Source organism: Papio anubis, chromosome 4 (assembly GCF_008728515.1).
Source record: "Papio anubis isolate 15944 chromosome 4, Panubis1.0, whole genome shotgun sequence".
NCBI classification, from domain to species: Eukaryota; Metazoa; Chordata; class Mammalia; order Primates; family Cercopithecidae; genus Papio; species Papio anubis.
The window spans coordinates 93,023,977-93,044,358 of record NC_044979.1 but is presented as its reverse complement, the minus strand read 5'-3'; the positions used below and the strand labels follow the sequence as shown (position 1 = coordinate 93,044,358).

Here is a 20,382-nt window from a genome sequence, read left to right as displayed (position 1 = left end):
AATGGAGTTAACAAAATCTTTTTTGAGAAAATCAAATATATAACCTGTGCAACTGCTTATCATTTTAATGAAGCTAGTATTTGTTTTTTCATATGTCAAATGACTCATAGCCCATTCTTCCAAATATAACTTTCTGGGGGTTGGGAGACATACAAGCATATATGTAATTATGTAACTATACCTTTATGGATTAATTGAAGGTTGAAAATCGGACCATTTCATTTCTTTTATAGCGACATCTGAAAATATCAGTGTTGCATTTTAAATTTTGTAAACTTAAAGTTCATTGCCTATAAATGATCTGTTTCTGACCTTCACAGAAAGTTTGGGAGAAAAGATTTACTCTAATATTCGCCAATTATAGTTCTATAAAATCTAGACTGTCTCCAGAGTGTACAACATTGTTTTAACATATAGCTTGCCTTACTAATAGAGTTTGTATATTAATTAGTATGGTATTCTAGATACTTAAGTTTTGTACCTTTCAAAATGGAAAAGAAATGTGAGGTCATTTTCTTCACATATTTCATATTTAAATGATTACTTCACTTAACTATAACTTGTTACATGAGGAAGATCAAGGATTATTAAGACACTATATCTGTATCTCAGCCATCCTGAAAATTATGTTACATATATTTTTTAAGTGGAAGGATGTACAGTTTAACTGCCGGTGTTGATGAATAATAATGGATTATCATGGTTTAAGATTTTAACTTAAAATTCCTTTCTATTCAGGTCTTTTTAAAAAAATGTTTTAGACGGCCGGGCGCGGTGGCTCAAGCCTGTAATCCCAGCACTTTGGGAGGCCGAGACGGGTGGATCACGAGGTCAGGAGATCGAGACCATCCTGGCTAACACACTGAAACCCCGTCTCTACTAAAAAATACAAAAAACTAGCCGGGCGAGGTGGCGGGCGCCTGTAGTCCCAGCTACTCGGGAGGCTGAGGCAGGAGAATGGCATAAACCCGGGAGGCGGAGCTTGCAGTGAGCCGAGATCGCGCCACTGCACTCCAGCCTGGGCGACAGAGCGAGACTCCGTCTCAAAAAAAAAAAAAAAAATGTTTTAGACTATTTAAATTTAGTTTGTAAATTTATGTGTAAGAAAGTATGTATTTTAATATATTTTCTTTCACTTCTATAGGAAATAGTTGACAAACAGGGACATAGCAAAGTATTGAGTTTTACAATTCCATCTTTATCCAAACCATCTGTATATCATGAAGTAAGTGACATTTTATCATAACAAGTTTATTGACCCTAAGCTTTGACATTGCCACAAGTTATAATCTAGTTATTTAGGAAAAAAAATTGATCAATTTATTAGTACCTGCAAAAGTATAAATACCCGCAAAGTATTTACTATTTCCAAATTGAGATGAGAAATCAAAATAATTGAACATCAAACTAAAATCTGCTAATAAGAGATCTATTGAAAGTATTCTTTTTGAAATATTTTTCACTCCTCCTGATGGATGGCTACTTGTGTGTGTTGGCGGGGGTAGTGGGGGCAATTGTATATTTCCATGGTAGAATTTTTGAAATTAAACTAATTTTTATTTCTCATTTGTGGTTTGTTTTAAAATTAGTTACTAAATCTTTGAGCAAAAAAATTGGTAGGCAGCCTAAATGTGTTTAAGATACATGATGTTCTTCATGGTAGCTGTTTTAGTGGTACATATATATTCTAAGTATCACCTTTTCAGTAGAATAGCTTTTTTTCTTTCTTTATTCAAATGTCTTTTCTCTAGCCTTCCAGCATTGGATCCATGGCTCTGACCGAGAGTGCACTATCCCAGCATGGTTTGTCAAAAGTGGTATACAGTGGACCTCATCCTCAAAGGGAGATGCTGACAGCACAGAATAGGTATACTGTGGGGATAAAAATTCTTATCTTACTCCACTAATTTTTTAAGAATATTATTTCAGTAGATTTATAAATAATGTTTAATGAGTTGTGTGTGACAATTTATTTGAATATTGAGTCATTTTATACAAGAGAAAAATAGATCTAGATTTGTCAGTGTGCCTTGCTTCAGGTGTCAGCTGGAACATTGAATTTTAAAGACAGGTTTCATATGGCTGTTACTTGGAAAGTCTTTTTTTCCTTGTAGTTTTTCATTATTGGTGTGCTTATACTGTGCAGGTCTGTTCTGTAACATTATATCTCTCCCCAAGGAGTGCCCTCTCCCCTATTATAGTTGACTTCTTAGAATTCTAAAGATTTGGTAATATTCTTTTTGTTTGTCTTTAGGTTTGAAGTGTTGACATTCCTTTTGTTGTGTTACAATGCTGCCTTAACCTATATGCCCAGTGTTTCTCTTCAGTCATTGTGTCAAATTTGTTCAAGGTAAAGTAAAATTCAAGTGTTTCTAATATTGAAATATATGAATCTATGATTGCTAGTCTGGTACATCCCTAAGTTATTTTTGTTTTGTGTAATCATTTGTTTAAAACATTAAATAAGTTAATGTAAAGCTCAGCCTACCCAACACATAGAAAGTTCCCTATAATTGATAGTCACAAAAAAACATGTGCAAAGCTCATGTCTGTAATTTCAGCACTTTGATAAGCTGAGGTGGGAGTATCGCATGAGCCCAGGAGTTTAAGAACAGCCTGGGCAACATAGCAAGACCCCTGTCTCTATAAAAAAATTTTTAAAAAAAAGATCAGCTGGGCATGGTGGTGCACGCCTGTAGTCCCAGCTGCCTGGGAGGCTGAGGTGGGACAGTCACTTGAGCCCAGGAGGTTGAGAATACAGTGAGCTGTGATTGCACCACTGCACTCCAGTCTGGGTGACAGAGCAAGACCCTGTCTCAAAAACAACACAAACAAAAACAACAAAAACAAGAACATGATGAAGAATGTAAAGATGAATAACATATAAATTGAATATTTAATCAGAAAAGGATTATAGTATATAGCTAAATGATAGAGCTGTTATGATCTTTCAAGTTTTGGCATGTGGTTGGCTTCTTTTTGTTTGTATTTATTTATATATATTTACTGTGCTCTAATTTGGAACTAAGAAATAAGTAAGAGATACTGGTTCTTAAACTTTTCTTGTTAAAAATAAATTGAGTCAAGGAGTTATAAACTAAATTATATCCTTGAGTGTAGTATATTCACATTTAAAAAATCCTGATTTAAAACAGTAGTTAATGATACTATATATGGTATTGGTTGAATATGACCAGAATATTAACAATGATTGTCTCTAGTTGGTGGAATTGTGGTTTATTTTAATTTTCTCCTTTGTGATTTTGTTTGTGATTTTCTAAATTTTTGGCAATGTCAATGTTCCTTTTTGAGTTAATAGTTGCAGCACACCAGCATGACACATGTATACATATGTAACAAACCTGCACATTGTGCCCATGTACCCTAGAACTTAAAGTATAATAAAAAAGAAAAAAGAAAAAAAAGCAGAAACAAAAATGACAGATTATTGCCCTCGATAATTCAAGTAAATAAGAGATATTATAGAACTAAGGAACTTGTGGAATAATTTCTATTTGAGGAATTTATTTAGAAAATGCAACTTATGGGCTGGGTGCGGTGGCTCACGCCTGTAATCCCAGCACTTTGGGAGGCCGAGGCGGGCGGATCACGAGGTCAGGAGATCGAGACCATCCTGGCTAACACGGTGAAACCCCGTCTCTACTAAAAAATACAAAAAAAACTAGCCGGGCGAGGTGGCCGGCGCCTGTAGTCCCAGCTACTTGGGAGGCTGAGGCAGGAGAATGGCGTAAAAACCCGGGAGGCGGAGCTTGCAATGAGCTGAGATCCGGCCACTGCACTCCAGCCTGGGCGACACAGCGAGACTCCGTCTCAAAAAAAAAAAAAAAAAAAAGAAAAGAAGAAAATGCAACTTTTCCTGAGTGTATTAGTCCATGTTCATACTGCTATGAAGAAATACCTGAGACTGGGTAATTTATAAGGGAAAAGATGTTTAATGGGCTCACAGTTCTACATGCTGGGGAGCCTCACAATCATGGTGGAAAGTAAAGGAGGAACAAAGGCATGTCTTACATGGCAGCAGGCAAGAGAGCATATGCAGGAGAACTCCCCTTTATAAAGCCATCAGATCTCGTGAGACTTATTCACTATCACGAGAACAGCATGGGAAAACCTGTCCCCATGATTCAATTACCCCCGCACTGAGTCCCTCCCGTGACATGTGGAGATTATGGGAGCTACAATTTAAGATGAGATTTGAGTGGGGACACAGCCAAACCGTATCACAGAGGGAGGGATCATTGAGCAATACTTAGAAATGAAATGAAAACAAAATAAATAAAAAATCAGAACTTGATACTGAATAGGATAGAAAGCCATGCAGAATCAGCAGAGGAAGAGAATTCACAAGACAAAGGGCTTAGTAGAGAAGATAGAGAAGTGAAGTCTTTCAGATGTTTTCCAAATAAGAGCATAATTACATTTCCTAACCTTAAAAGATGGTACCAATGGTTCATCTCTCCCACTTACCAAGTCGTTCTAAGATGTTTTTTGCTTTAAATTGTTTAAAGGCAGAAATGTCCAGACTTTTGAATTTCACAGATCTGTAAAATCTCAAAAAAGGTGGAACAACTGGGTTATTTACATACGTGTTACCAACTTTTTATTTTGCCAAGTCATTATATTATAAATATCTACCATCAACATTATTTAACAAAAGGGAGACTATTTTAATATCAAAAAGGTGGGGGGGGGGGTGGAAGGGAAGGAAAATAATTTATAAATTAAATTGGGATAAGTTTAGCTTTCCTGGCTTTTCATTTCACTATGGCCTAGTGAAAACTCTTGTTATCGACTAAAATGGGTATGAAGACCAACATTCAGAAATACAGATTTAAGGAGTAACAATGCAGCAATTTTCACCTCTAGAACTTAGAACACACTGCGAAGTCCAGATCCTACTCTGAAGCAGTATATTAGGTGCTAGGATCCAGGAATGCCTATATATGTATATATTTTTATTTTTATGTATTATGTGTAAATGTATTTTTTGAAGCTCCATAGATGTTCTAATACAATGCCCAACCACTCTTGATGTTTCCCTGAAACTACTGATGGAAAAGTTAGAAAAGAACATGTGTCACTGATTTTTGTCCTAACTCTAATGTAGCACATTCTAATATAATTACGTTTACATTATGAGTAGAAAATTGCTAATATACCAATTTTACCTGACCAGGGAACTGAATAATTCTTCAACAGAGAATGCAAGTAAAAACTGGCTTTAAAAACAAAGAGAAACAGATTATTTTAAAACTCGCTGTAGGATTTTGGCCAAGGAAGTTTTGGTAGAAATAGATCAATCTGTGCCACAAGAGAAATTAATTTCATATAAATGTCCACCAGATTTAAAAAAAAAAAAAAAAGGGTGGGGGAAAGATCTAAGTAATTTAAAAGACTTAAGCTATCTAAATAATGCTAACTCTTAACTACAATGCCTTACATTTGAGGAACTCTATCAAATTTATCATTTCTATCATTTTTAGTTATTTATGTTTTTAAATTTTCATTTTAGATTCCCTATTAACTGTATTCTCAATGATAGAATCCAGTTATTTATTTCTCATACCTACTGGCTTTCTTAATCGTTTCTCAGATATTCTAATTAGGAGGTTTTGTACATTTTTAAGATGAGTAGAAAAGAATTAGAAAACACTTTTGTTAATCAGGTTAAGCCTAGTTCATATCTATGGAAAGAAAATTGGTTACAGAACTGTGGTGTAAGTAAGTTAGAAAACGGTTATACCAGTTAAAGTGTAAGAGCTTCTTAATGATCTTAGCACTAATGCTGGTTTTCCTGAAGATAAAAGTGATCCCACTGTTATATGGGCCATCTAATCCTGTTTGCCATGTGATAGTTGTTTTAGATTGCTGCTGAATTTGGTTGATGATTATACCAAAATGATTGGGTCATCTAGGAGGAAGGATACATAAATACAACCAGAAAAAATTCATGGGGTATGTGAACTAGATTCAGTGACAAATGTGTTTCATTCTTTTTTTTATCTTCTGATTGTAATTAGTTATAAAAATAATTAAAACAATCTTGAACACTTCCCACCCTCCACCTATGCTAACATAAATTCATTCTACTGAGCAAAAATCTGTTTAGTTACTATAAGCTTTGCCTTCCTGATTCAGATTGATTGATGGCCAGCTTGATAGCCTCTTTTCCTCCTACGTATTGTGTGTGAACAACTTGAAGAAGAGATCCGACAGCAAGCAAGAGCTAAACTGAATAAGCTATAGTCAAGAAGCTTTTGTTCTCTGCTGGTACTAAACATATATGGCCCTATGAAAAGAAATATACTTACCAAAGCTACGAATAAGTTTTGATAGTATATATCAGGGTCCTCTAAGTTTGAGGAAATGATTTCTTCCTGTTGGATATTTAATACAAGGCTGTTTAACAAATGGCTTATCTTCTTTTTTGATGTGGAATATAAATATTAAGAATGAAACTATGCTCAGCTACTAAGTTGAATTCTCTCCCATTGTCTAAGGGACAGCTCTGATTTTGTTTAGCTAGTGAGTCATCTAACTGACGAACCTGGATATGGATAGCTGTGAGTTCCTGATCAGTGTATTTGTTTCTGTGTACCTGTAATGAATCCCTGCCTCTCCTCACTTCTAGGTCAATTTTTCTGACCACCTGAATAGATTGTTTTCTGTCAATTAAGGGCACCTTTGTTACGAGTAAGCCATTTTACTCCTGACTAATAAAATTTATATAAATATAAAGCACTTAATGCAGCATCAGCCACTTTGTTATCATCTAGTAAATGACAGCTGGCATATTATTGTACTCCATCAGTGAGCACACACATTCACTATGGATGCATATAAGGCATTGCTTTTTTTTTTTTCCTCACCTGTTTGCTATGACTGTATCAACAATTCTAGAGCATATCTGATATTAGGTCATTTCTAGTTGAAAGAACCTATGGCAAATTTTTCAATTGCTTGTTATTTTGTTTGGAAACTAGTTTTTACCAGTATCTAAATTTTGCCCATCCTTCACAACCCAACTAAAATAATCTTTCCTCCAACCATGTGAGCATGATTTTTGTGTGTGATCTTCACTTGAGAAACATGACAGGAGATGCAGACTTTATTAAGCTCTTAATTTCAAAGAGCAGAACAAGCAGGACAGAAAAGTGCTTGTTACTAATCAGGCAATTCTTCCACTTTCTCTTTTCTCCTTTCCCCTTTTTCTATTCTCCTGGACTTTTCCTCTCCACTTCTCTCTGCCCCTCTTTTTTTGAGATGGGGTCTTGCTCTGTTGCCCAGGCTGGAGTGTAGCGGCACAATCTCTGCTCACTGTAACCCCACTTCCCAGGCTCAAGCAATTCTTGTGCCTCAGTGTCCTGAGTAGCTGGGACTACAGGCAAATGCCACCATGCCCAGCTAATTGTTTGTATTTTTAGTAGAGACGAGGTTTCGCCATGTTGCCCAGGCGGGTCTCAAACTCCTGAGCTCAGGCAATACGCGGGCCTCAGACTCCCAAAATGTTTACAGGCATGAACCACCACACCCGGCCTGTTTCGCCTTTTCAGCCAAGTTTCTACTCACTAGCCTGATGATCTGAAGATCCATCTGATAATAATGTTATGTTATATATAATATTATAATTATTTATTTATAATATATTTATATATTATATATAAATACATATATCTGATAATAATAACCTTTCTTTTCTACTTTCGGTTCTGGTCTATCATGAATAAATAAACTCACTGGAATGGGTCTTCCTAATCATTGTATGGTTTGTAACTGAGGCTATGTTAACAATCTCAAAAGTTTTTTTTAATTCTAAGAATGAAACACATATCTCTCACCAGAGAATGAGAATCACAGCAAGAGTTTTTCTCACTTACAAATTGATGCCAAGAACTTCTCCAAGAAATATATTGACCAAATACACCTTCCAGAAGGGATTTTATTTTCACATGCCTTGTGAATTTGGCAGAGTAAACTTAATACAGACATGGCTGTTATGGCACTCAGCTGCTCTTTTGTAAGGACATATCCTTATGTTTGGATTTGTGAAGGGAAATCAAAGAACTTCAGGACATAGCCCTGATGAACAGAGGAACCAGGAATTCATGTGGCATATAGCTTTATTGCTTTGTTTTGTTTGGCATTTAAGTTCACTAAAGGGTATATGGGCAAACAATATCCTTGAAGATAGGGATCAGAAAAAAACTTAATTCAGAGAATTCTTAAGTACCAAAATAAAGGAGTAGAGAAAAGAGATGCCATTACCAGTTAATGATGCAGAGGGATAGGACCAGACTATTTTGGGTCTCAGCTCAAATGGTACTTCGTTGGAGAGGCTTTCCATGACCATCATTCCCAAAGTAGAACTTTCCTGCCCTAGTTTATTTCCTTGTAGCACTCATAACACTATAATTACCTTGTTTGTTCTTTTGATACAGCCTGTCAACTGCTAGAAACTTCATGAGGTCAGGAACTTTGTTTTGTTCACTGCTGTATCACAAGAGCTTAGAAGTGCCTGGCATATGATAGAACCTCAATAACTGTTGAATGAATGAATGATAGATGAGCTCTTCAGCTCAGATTTATAATTTGATAAGTAGAGTTAGGATTAAAGGAAATAATTGGGTTTTTACTTTTAAAAAATCTTTCATTGGTAAATAAAATCACCAGTTTTAGTTTTCTTAGTTATAAAACATTAACCATTTGCATTTCTGAATAAATGTTTAATTTCAGCCTCTAATAAATGACCACTTATTTCTTCACAAGTAGCTAGTATAGAAAATGAGAGAACCTGGAATTTTATTTCCTTTGTATATCTTTCACGTGTGGTGTTGGTATTTGAGAGAACTGTCTCTGTAATTCTTACATAAAGTAAATTTAAAAGATGAGTGACCATCCTAGAGCCGTGCAAATATTTTTTAAAAGTTGTATAGTAACAACAATAATTTATCTATGTTCTGAACCCTATACTATTTCCTTCCTGATTCCTAAACCTGTATATTCAATCCAGGAACTATCTCTGTCAACATGTCCCATAGATACCTTGTAAATTTTAGGACTCTTCCTGTGGCAGCCAACTGATATCTACATCAAACTAAATTATACCAAAGGGGCTGGATGCAGTGACTCACCCCCTGTAATCCTAGAACTTTGGGAGGCCAAGGAGGGTGGATCACTTGAGGTCAGGAGTTTGAGACCAGCCTGGCCAACATGGCAAAACCCCGCCTCTACTAAAAATACAAAAATTAGCCAGATGTAGTGGTGGGCGCCTGTAATCCCTTCTACATGGAGGCTGAGGCAGGAGAAGCGCTTGAACCTGGGATGTGGAGGTGGCAGTGAGCTGAGGTCATTGTGCCACTGCCCTCCAGCCTGGACAACAGAGTGAGACTCCATCTCAAAACAAAACAAAATGAAAAAACAGATATTTGAACCTAGGAAGAGCAGTCATGGAATTGGCCTCAGGATGGCCAGACGGTGGCTCACGCAACCTCCACCTCCCGGGTTCAAGCGATTCTCCTGCCTCAGCCTCCTGAGTAGCTGGGATTACAGGTGTATGCCACCATGCTGGGCCAATTTTTGTATTTTTAGTAGAAATGGGGTTTCGACATGTTGGCCAGGATGGTCTTGAACACCTGACCTTGTGATCCATCCGCCTTGGCCTCCCAAAAGTGCTAAGATTATAGGCGTGAGCCACTGTGCCAGGCCCTTACATTGTCTACTTTTAGTGACCTCAGTAGAAAGAGCTTCTTCCAGTTTCAGTATTAAAAACATCCAGCAAAGGGTGTGCCAGCCTGAGACTTCTACATACCCCTTTGGGGCCATGTTGAGTAATATAATTGGAAGAGTACTCTATCAGGTTAAATATTGCTTTGGTTGTATTAACACAGACAAACAATGATAACTTAAATAAAGTAGATATTTATTTCTCTCTCACATGAAAGTCCAAGCTGGTAGGTGGTCTAAAAGGTAGATTGCTTGCATGTTTCCAGTGTGTTCAAGTTCCTTCTGTCTTGGGATTCTGCCATTCCCTATGATATTTCTCTTGTTGGTATGGTCTCAGATCACCACTATTACATCTGCTTTCTATCCTGCAAGCAGGGAGAAAGGGAGTCAAAGGCATGTAGCTGCTTTTTAGGGGTATGACATAGAAGATTTTTAAGGGGTGTGACCTAGAAGTTTCACCACTTTGGTTAATATACCATTGTCTAGAACTTAGTCACATGATCACATCTAAATGCAAGGAAAACTAGAAAATGTAGTCTCTAGTGGAGCGGCTGCCGTTCCTAGCTAAAATTGCTGGGGGAAAGGAAGGGAGTGTGACTTATATGTTTGTATTATTAAAAATAGATATGGAGGTAGCGACCTCTGTAATAGATAGTTTCATTAGCAGCCTCACCATAATCATGTGATTATTCTTGATTATATAGGGAAAGACTAGTTCCTAAAGGGAAGAGGGATGGCAGTGCTTTTAATAGAAGATAGGGATGGTGGCATGGCAGATAGGGATGGTGGCATGGCAGGCAAAATTGATACTATGTCACGCTACCTAAAAACCAACATATCTGAAACAGTATATTCCCGTATTCCTATTTGTTCTAACTCAGTTAATGATACCATCATGTGGCCAGCTATTCAAACTAAATGTGGAAATAATTATCTACTCTTCTTATTTCTTTGGTCTTACCTTCTTTATACTTCCTAGATATGACTGCAAACCTACCCTTCCTCCTTCTACCCACCATTTTGTCTTGTCTTCAGTCCTCCTTCATCTCACTACTGGGATCCTCATCCCACCCACATCCAGTTTCAGTGAACTCTTCCAATATAGCCAGAGTGATGTTATCAGAAGACCAATCTGATTTTGGTACTCCTTTGCTTAAAACAAAACAAAACAAAACAAAAAAATCTTTAGTTGCTTACCAGTGTCTACATGGTAAAACCTAGCAGGTTATAAGATACTTATGATCTGGCTACATGATGTGATGAGCTTCTCTAGTATTTCCTAGTGTCCTAGCCCTCCATCCTGCTAAAATGTCCACAGTCTCCTCAATGTCATGCTGTTTCTTCCCACCTCTGCCTTTGAACTTTCCTATGTTTTCTACTTGGAAAAATATCACTTTTTCTTCAAGACTCAATTCAAAGGAATCTCTTTTCTGAGAAGTCCTCTCTGACTCTCCACTTCTTCCACCTGAGTTTACCATTCTCTCCTTTACCAGCTCTTGAACATGTTCATTGAAAATATTTGCTTACTACATAGTCTCCATGATTAGATTGTGAGTCCCTGTGGGAGCTACATCCATCATCTGTATCTCTAGGGTCTGACACAATATCAGTCTTTAATTAATATTTACAGAATGAATAAATGAGTTAATTAAAAATTTCTTTCATCCATTGGTTCTCTATTATTTACAACCATACAACCATCCCTAGCATAAAAATGTAAGGTGTAAGAAAGTAAAATTTTTTGTTTGCTTCTTTAGTTAATAAGAGTAAGAGGAGTCTCTATTCTAGTTTGGGCATACATTTTTGTAAATTCAAACAAAACTTGAGTTTGTTTTATTTCACATGCAGCTAATTTTTCTATTTCCCTGCTTACTTTTTACTCTTGGTTCTAAAAAGTTCTGGGATCCTCTGATATTAAATGCATTTATGTGGATCTTTTAAAGTTGTCTGAATTAATAACATTCTTGGGGAATATTTTTGAAATGGTCTGTGGCATACTCGGACATTTTAAAGTGAAGGTTTAGATTCATTGAGTAGAGAAAATAACTTTAGTTAGTTACTCTAACTCTAGTTAGAGTAGAGAAAAGTTCTAGGTAGTGAGTGCAGGGGAAGAGTAAGTAAATAATTACAATCTATTGGCTAGCACTATATTAAGTGAAGCTCATATTATATCAAGCATAGAATATTATGTGAAAGCATTTATTTTCTAGTAAATTTGTTTATGAAAAATAAAAATGTACTGTTTATTTTAGAAACAGTGCATGCTGACCAACATGGTGAAACCCCATCTCTACTAAATACAAAAAAAATCAGATGGGCATGGTGGCGCAGGCCTGTAGTCCCAGATACTTGGGAGGCTGAGTCAGGAGAATTGCTTGAACCTGGTAGGCAGAGGTGGCAGTGAACCAAGATCATGTCACTGTACTCCAGCCTGGGCAACAAGAGGGAAACTCCATCTCAAAAACAAAAACGAAAAACAAACAAACAATAAAACAGTGCATGTTGGTCAGAAAGTTCAAAAAATACATGTAAATATAAAGAAGAAAACAGATCTATAATCCCACAGATCAGAGATAACTATGACTTTTTAATGTTCTTTTTGCAGTGACACACGCTATACACCTATTTGTTTATTGCAAAATGGTATTGTGCTGCATCTGTTGTTTTGGACAGTTTTTTCCCTGTCATTTAAATAGATTTTCAAAACATTATGTTTAATTTCTATAGTATTCTCTGAATGATTTATATAATTGGTCTCCTGTGTTGGACTTTTAGGTTGCTTCCTTTTCATTATAATAAATGCTCCTTAACTTTGGTACTCCTTAAATATTCCTCACTATAATACATATTTCTGGAGCTGAGTGTGATACTTGTAATCTCAGCAACTGGGAGGCTGACATGGGAGGATCATTTGAGATCAGGAGTTCAAGACCAGCCTGACAACATAGCAAGACCCCATCTCAAAAAAAATATTTTTTAAAGCAGCTAGGTGTGGTGACATGCACCTATACTCGGGAGGCTGAGATGGGAGGATTGCTGGAACCCAGGAGATCAAGGCTGCAGTGAGCCGTGATCATGCCACTACACTCCAGCCTAGGCACACAGCAAGACCTTGACTCTAAAAAACTAATAATAATAATAAATAAATATTTCTTTGCTTTTTATTTTTAGTTTCCATGTCTTTTTTTATTTTTTAATTTTTTGTACTTTAAGTTCTGGGATACATGTGCTGAACGTGCAGGTTTGTTACATAGGTATACATGTGCCATGATATAAATATTTATTTACATGTCATTTTGTTTATGGTAGTTTCTTGAAAAAAAATGGTAAAATCTATTGATCTTTCTTTAGGGTTCTACCTTTGGTGTCATGTTTAGGTAGCGTGCAAAGAGTATGTATCTATTTGCCTATGTTTTATGTCCATTGTGATTTTTAAACATTAAGAGTTATCTATCTGAAGTTTATTATGGTATACTGTATGAGGTTTGAGTCTAATTTATAGATTTTTTTTTGGATCCTACAGTTTGTGTCAAGAACTTTATCAGCAATTGTGGATCATACCACACATCTATTTATGACAGTGCCAAGTTTCTTTTCTCTTTCTTTCTTTTTTTTTTTTTTTTTTTTGAGGTGGAATCTCACTCTGTCACCCATGCTAGAGTGCAGTGGCTCGATCTTGGCTCATTGCAACCTCCACCTCCCAGGTTCAAGTGATTGTGCTGCCTCAGCCTCCCTAGTAGCTGGTACTACAGGCACATGCCACCGCGCCCGGCTAATATTTTGTATTTTTACTAGACATGGGGTTTTACCATATTGGCCAGGCTGGTCTCAAACTCCTGGCCTAGGTGATCCACCTGCCTTGGCCTCCCAAAGTGTTGAGATTACAGGCGTGAGCCACTGAGCCTGGACCGTGCCAAGTTTCATATAATAGGTTTAGTGGTACCCAAAAATCATTGATAATTGATTGACCAAAATTACTGAACTAACCAGTGAGTGAATCTGGTTCACTTACTCTATGTATCTACATACCTCAACTTTATATGTTTTTTCCTGGTATAACTTACTCAGGAATATATTACAGACAAATGTTCTGTTTGGAAAGATTCTTTGTTTCATAAATATTAGGTTTGTTATGAAAGTGTACCTAGTACATTGTTGGCTTATAAATGTTAAAATAACTTACCTAAATTTTTACCAATTTTACAAATACATTTATTTTGGTTTTTCTAGAATCTGTGTTTGTGGATATCCTCGACAACATGTAAGAAAATACAAAGGTATAAGTAGCAGGATACCAGTTTCTTCAGGATTCATGGTGCAAATGTTAACAGGGATTTATTTTGCCTTGTAAGTATCTCATCATATGCAAAGTAAACCTTTAATTTCTTTGGAAAATTATAGTCTGTTAGTCTATTGTCACTATATTATAATGTCAATAGATAAGTAATTTACATACTTTTTGTGAAAGAATATGAATGAATATCTTAAATAGTTTTATTTAAGGAAGATATTCATTCAAATTCTTTATTTTATTAAATAGTTTTAATGCTTTAAAACTATTACCTTAGTTTGAAACATATCTTTTAAAGTTCTGATGAATTTTTAACCAACTAAAACACTTTATCATCTTTCTTAAATTCAAGGATGGAATGAAAATTAGTAACACTTAAATATATTCATAGTCTCTTTCTTCATTTTTTTTTTTGCTATAATTTCCAAATAGCTTTTTTTCCTCAAGAAATATCTTTTCCCATTGCCAGAAACTTTAGCTCTTAAAAAACATTTCAGAGCCTCTTTGATTAGAAATAGTTTATTATTAGCTTTCTATTAGTTTCTAGTATTGGTGCTCAGTCTCAGTTTTACCTAATGACTTGGGTACTAGTATTTTTCTTTGAACCCTATCCTTTACTTTATAATTCTCTTATTATACATGTCTCATTTACTTTGCATTATAGTTACTTGATACTTTTAATTTTCTCTGGTAGAGTATAAACTTTTTGAAGGCAAAATTTATAAACTTCGTAAAGGCAGAATTTATCGTCTCTGGGCCCAATCTGGCCTGATGCCTGTTTTTGTCAAGTTTTTGCAACACAGTCATGCTTGTTTGTTTATGTATTGTCTATGGCTGCTTTTGTGTTGCAATGGCAGAGTTGAATAGTTGAGACTGTATGGCCGACAGGCCTAAAATACTTGTTGTCTGGCCCATTAAGAAAAATTTTCTGACCCCTGTGTTAGACCATTAATATTGTCCCACGGTTCTTGGATGCTCTGATCTACTTTATCTTTTTTCTTTGTGTTTCAGTTTGAGTAGTTTCTGTTGGATATATCTTCATGTTTACTGATTTTTTTCCTTGACTAGGTCAAGTCTAGAAAGGAGACCACTGAAGGCATTCTTCATCTTTGTTACTGTGTTTTATTTCTAACCATTTCATTAGACTCTTTCTTGTAGTTCCCATCTCTTTGCTGAAATCTTCATTTGTTCATGCATGTTGTCCATCTTTTCCACTAAAGCCTTTAGTATATTAGTCATAGTTAAATAAATTTCCCAAATAACTTCAACATTTAGGTCATCTATGAATTTAGTTCTACTGCTTGCTTTATCTCTTGACAGAGTTGGTCTTGTTTGTTTTGGTTTTTGTGTGCCTTGTAATTTTTGATTGTTCATGATTTTGTTCAGTGGTAGGACAGTAGAGACTGAGGTAAATATTATTTATGACAGGAAATGGGCATGCCTCTTCTAGGCTGCTAGTGGAATTATTATAGGCAGAAGTGAACTAGGATTGGGTTTTATTGTTATGGTTACCCTCAGGGCACCATCTACTTCAAATTCCTCTAGTGCTACCTGGTACTTAGGTGGAGAGCTGGATTGCTGGAGGGTTTTTGTTAATACTGCTTCCTCCTCAGCTTTCAGCCTTCCTCAGCTTTCAGCATTCCCTGTATGCCTCCACTGCAGATAGATTTCTCTCCATGTTCTCACCCCTTCCTCCAGCAATAGAGTTCTGTTGCTTGGTTCTGGGTGTGCAGTAGCCTGATGGTGGTTGGGGTGGTGGCTTGGAGGGGAGCACGTGGAAGTGGGGGAGGTAATGTTCTCTGTTGTCCTAGTCCAGCCTCAGTTTTAGGCTGATCCCATGTCCCTGCATCTCAGGGATGGGAGTTTCTCAGTGGTCCTGCCCCTTCTTCAGTGATGATACCTCTACTTATCTCTCTACTTGCTGCTCTTTCCCCAAAGGCTTTAACATTTTTGTTCCATGTGATAAAGGCATCTGGCTGGGTCTTTGTACTTTTCTCACGGAGAGGTTACTCTTTTCCTTCAGGCCTATACCATCAAGGGCAGTTTTCTCTGACCTGTCCTTTTTCTAGTTTTTCTTGTGAGTGCCTAAAGGAGATTTATGGAGAAGAGCCTGTGGTGGATACAAGCTGCCACTCGTATGTGCTTTTGGAGATCCTGTACTCTCCTGCTAGCCCATGAGGTACCTTTTAGCAATTTGGCTTCTAGGAATTTGTTAAGAAGATTAGCTAAATGTTTCTTACCTGCTTGTATTGTGGCCCATCTCTCCTTAGAGGCACCTATCTCTCCTTGGGGTTCCGGCTACGTGGATGCCCCTGTGACCTCGGCTCTTTGATGGATTCATGAGAATTTATAATTTTATAGATTATCTGGCTTTATCTTGTTTTTATGGTGGGAGTAATATTCTTGCCAGTTTTTAGGCCTCGCTTGCACTCTTAATGTAGTGTATACCTCTTTATTTTGTTGTCAGTTGATCAAGCCACTATATCTCTGTTCATTTTTGTAATTTAGCTGATTTTTAGGAAGGGTTTGGCATATCTTTGAAAATTATGCATACACACACACACACACACATACACTCACACACACATGCACACATACTTTTTCCCTCATGTTGCTCTGCTATTTGCAACATGTAGCAAATACACATCTAAGTGACTATCAAAATGCAAAGAAATAACTACTCAGGCCACATTAGTTGTATATTCTCATTAAAAACTGTGGGAGTTACAGAGTAATTTGGCCATAAAGTGTTCTGAACATTATTCTAAGGTATATAATTTATTATTCCCTGATTTGCTTTGAAAGTATAAAATGCTTTGAAATTGCCTTAGCTTTTTTAATTTCTGTTCTATAAATAGTCATGTTCTTTAGAGAAGAAATGTAGATCTATAAAATTTTCTTTGCTATTAATAGGCATTTAGATGCAATTCGAAGGAATTCAAAGATTTAAAAATACATTTTTAAGAGGAGTAGAATGTTAAGCAATGTGCTAATATGATCTTTTATTTTCTTCAGTAAAGATAATTTCTCATTGTATTCTGTTCAGTTAAAAATAATTATAATTTCTTTGTTTAATTCATCTAATTTTATAGTTATAATGGAGAATGGGATCTCGCTCAAAAAGCACTGGATGATATTATATACAGAGCCCAGCTAGAATTATATCCAGAGCCATTGCTGGTAGGTGCCTGACTTATTTATGTAAATTTTATAATTTAAGATTTCTCAATTTAGAACTATAAATTGAGAGAGCCATTCATAGTTCATTAATATGTCATTAATACTCAGTGTATTCATGCTCTTGTTATATATACATGGAAGTTTTATAACTTAGAAAAGTAACAAATAAATTTTTAAAAAAATTTTCTTTGAGACAGAATTTTGCTCTTGTTGCCCAGGCTGGAGTGCAATGGCATGATCTCGGCTCACCACATCCTCCACCTCCCAGGTTCAAGCAATTTTCCTGCCTCAGCTTCCCAAGTAGCTGAGATTACAGGCACACGCCACCATGCCCAGCTAATTTTTTGTATTTTTAGTTGAGACGGGATTTATTCATGTTGGTCAGGCTGATCTTAAACTCCCGACCTCAGGTGATCAGCCTGCCTTGGCCTCCCAAAGTGCTGGCATTACAGGTGTGAGCCACTGCACCCGGCCAAAATAAAAATTTTTATTAGACCGACTTCCTAGACACCTAACAGCCTTTTTAACTTATAAGAATTGTTCTCCTTAACATACTTTAGCTGCATTTATTAATCAACATTAGGCATTTGGAAATCTAATTGAATATTTTGAAATTTTTAACTTTATCATTTACATATTTTTTAAACCATGGATTTCCCCCTGAGCCCCTATTCTTATCTTAGAGGATTTCTGTATCATCTTTTAAAATGCTTGGGAAGAGCATCTTTGTATAAGCCTGTTTAGCATCATGTTTTATCTAAGGGTAAGGTAATACATCTGCTCATGTTGATCTTAAACTATATTTTTTCTTCTTAGGTTGCTAATGCAATAAAGGCTTCATTGCCTCATGGTCCCATGAAATCTAATAAGGAAGGTACAAGGTGTATTCAAGTTGAAATCACACCAACTTCCTCTAGAATATCAAGAAATGCAGTAACCAGCATGTCAATAAGGGGTCATAGGTGGAAAAGACATGGTAAGAAATACGTAACTCTTCAAGTCAAACCATTGTTGATTTCTTTACATTTTTCGCTGTACTTATGGTGCTATAACTTCTAACTTCAGTAAATAGTAGTCTGGAAGAAAGAGCTGTGGAGTTGCCCTTAACTCCTAATTTATTATCTAGGAGCAATAGGCAATAAGAAAAATGGAGCCCCTTATGTTACACATATGAATGAAAATTTATTTAAAAATCGTATTCATTTTTAAATTGTTATTTCAGTAGGACAATAAGGAAAATGCATTTTAAAATTACTCATACATTTTGGGCTTGTATTCAAAAGTATTTGCAAATATTCCTTAATTAATATTTCTGATTTCTCAATTAACTCTTAAGCAAGTGAATTTACATATTGAAGTAGAACAACTAATAGGGACTTTAAACACTTTGTCTGGACTTTCTGGTAAAGAATGCCATAGTATTGATGCAACACTAGTTATTTGTATTTTCTTGAAGTTAATTTTCTTCCAAGATTCTGTGTATGTGTGTGTGTGTATATATATATCCCTTCTTGTCTGCTTCATTTTATTATTTTAAAATTTTACTGGAAGTCAGTTTCATTCATTATGGCTTTTTCAATGCTTTCCCATTTCCCTCCCTTGTCTTTTAATTTATTATTCTTTATTTAATTTCGTATTCTTTTTATAACTTCCCTCCTATCTAGACGTTATTGTAGTGTCAACAACCAGTCTAAGAAGGAAATTATCACCTTCCTCAGAAGGTAACCATGGTGGGAAGCACAAAGCTACTTCTTTACCCTAAGCAAACATCTATATTAGAAGTAAAACAAAATCCATTCTCTGTTTTCTTCTTCCTGTAAACTGAGGTGAAAATAGTAGTTCCTTTTGGTATATTTAGTTCCGGTTGTGTTGTGGTTTCTATAGAGAAAATGGGAAAGGAGGAGAAGAATGGAGCTATTTATGGTAAACTAGAAAGTTGATGATGAGAACAGTTGCCATTGTTTTCACTTAAAGAATCTAGGTGATTGTATGTCAGAAAAGAATAATGATTATCCAGCTTACCTAGTGATCATTTTTGGTGTTTTTAAAGTGTGGCAATTCTTGAAAGTTCCATAGGAAAGCATAAAAGAGGTGGTGATGTCTGCCAATAGCAAGGCACATTATGCCACCATTTAAAACATACAGTCTAAACATACTTCAGCTTCCTCAGTGAAAATTATGCTACTGAATGGGTCTAGATTACAGGTAGAAAGTCATCTAATTAGATATGGTTTACCCTGAGATTGGTTTTTCTGTTTTGGCATTAATGTGTGAAAACAGGCATGGAGGCAAGGAAGCAGATCATAGTGGTTACTGTGGCTATAAGTGCTCCCGAGCTACTGCTACAGGAAGCACAAGAATGAATTTTAATTTCTTTTCCACTTTCCTTCTTGCTATTTAGGTAGACATATTGGGAATTAGGGAGAGAAATGCAGGTCCTGCAGTTAAAAATGTGAAATATTGATGCTCCCTTGTATTTGTGCATGTGCGTGTGTATGAGAGAGAGTACGTGTGCATGTCCAGGCATACATTTAAACAAGGAGGTTTGTACCCTGCAATAAAATGGAAGCCATTTCCCAGAAATGTTTTATAGGAAAAAAATTACAAAACAAGAGAAAAGACTGCTTGGATGTATTGTATCTAGCAGATTCTTACATATCTTCCAGATTCCATTTTGGCTGCCACTTGAGGGGTTAGCACTCTGTCTTAGGATTTTACCTTCGTTAAAGTAGTATTCTTATCACCTGTCCCCCTTCACAATTCTAACACTTGGGAAACTCCTGTTTATTATAACAATAAAATCACAGATGAGAATATAGAAGTGAACGAACTATAAAAAGTAAGTCACATGTGTGGAACAGATACAGAATACAACTTAGCCTTGTTCATCACTCTTCTTTGGTGTGAATTTCTTTTATCCAGTGGACTCTAAAATACTCCTAAGTCCTTCTTATTTGCCTCTACAGGTAGGTTGCAGTCTTCTCCTTTTTTAGGGTAGTCTTGGCTTTCCCTTTTAGAGCAGTAAAGTTACTGTGTTCGGCTGAATTTAAAAGGTTTCTATTTTCCATCCTCATGGTCCTGCTTCCTACTTCTAGGCTCTCTAACAGGCACTGGCTTCCTGTGGGGAAAGTAGATACCTTTGCTGTACTTCTTAGATATATAGACAA

General features: G+C 36.1%; 1 protein-coding gene across 4 annotated transcripts in view; it reads left to right on the top strand.

The window, feature by feature from the left end:
- Positions 1–20,382, top strand: part of FAM126A (family with sequence similarity 126 member A) — a 111,740-nt gene that overhangs the window by 36,255 nt on the left and 55,103 nt on the right. For all 4 annotated transcript variants that reach the window (XM_017956854.2, XM_003896214.3, XM_009203250.2 and 1 more), the window contains exons 5-10: positions 1,145–1,225; positions 1,752–1,867; positions 2,255–2,350; positions 13,975–14,091; positions 17,128–17,215; positions 18,032–18,191. In XM_017956854.2, coding sequence (XP_017812343.1) covers positions 1,145–1,225; positions 1,752–1,867; positions 2,255–2,350; positions 13,975–14,091; positions 17,128–17,215; positions 18,032–18,191 — 658 coding nt within the window. The remainder of the gene's footprint in view (positions 1–1,144; positions 1,226–1,751; positions 1,868–2,254; positions 2,351–13,974; positions 14,092–17,127; positions 17,216–18,031; positions 18,192–20,382) is intronic.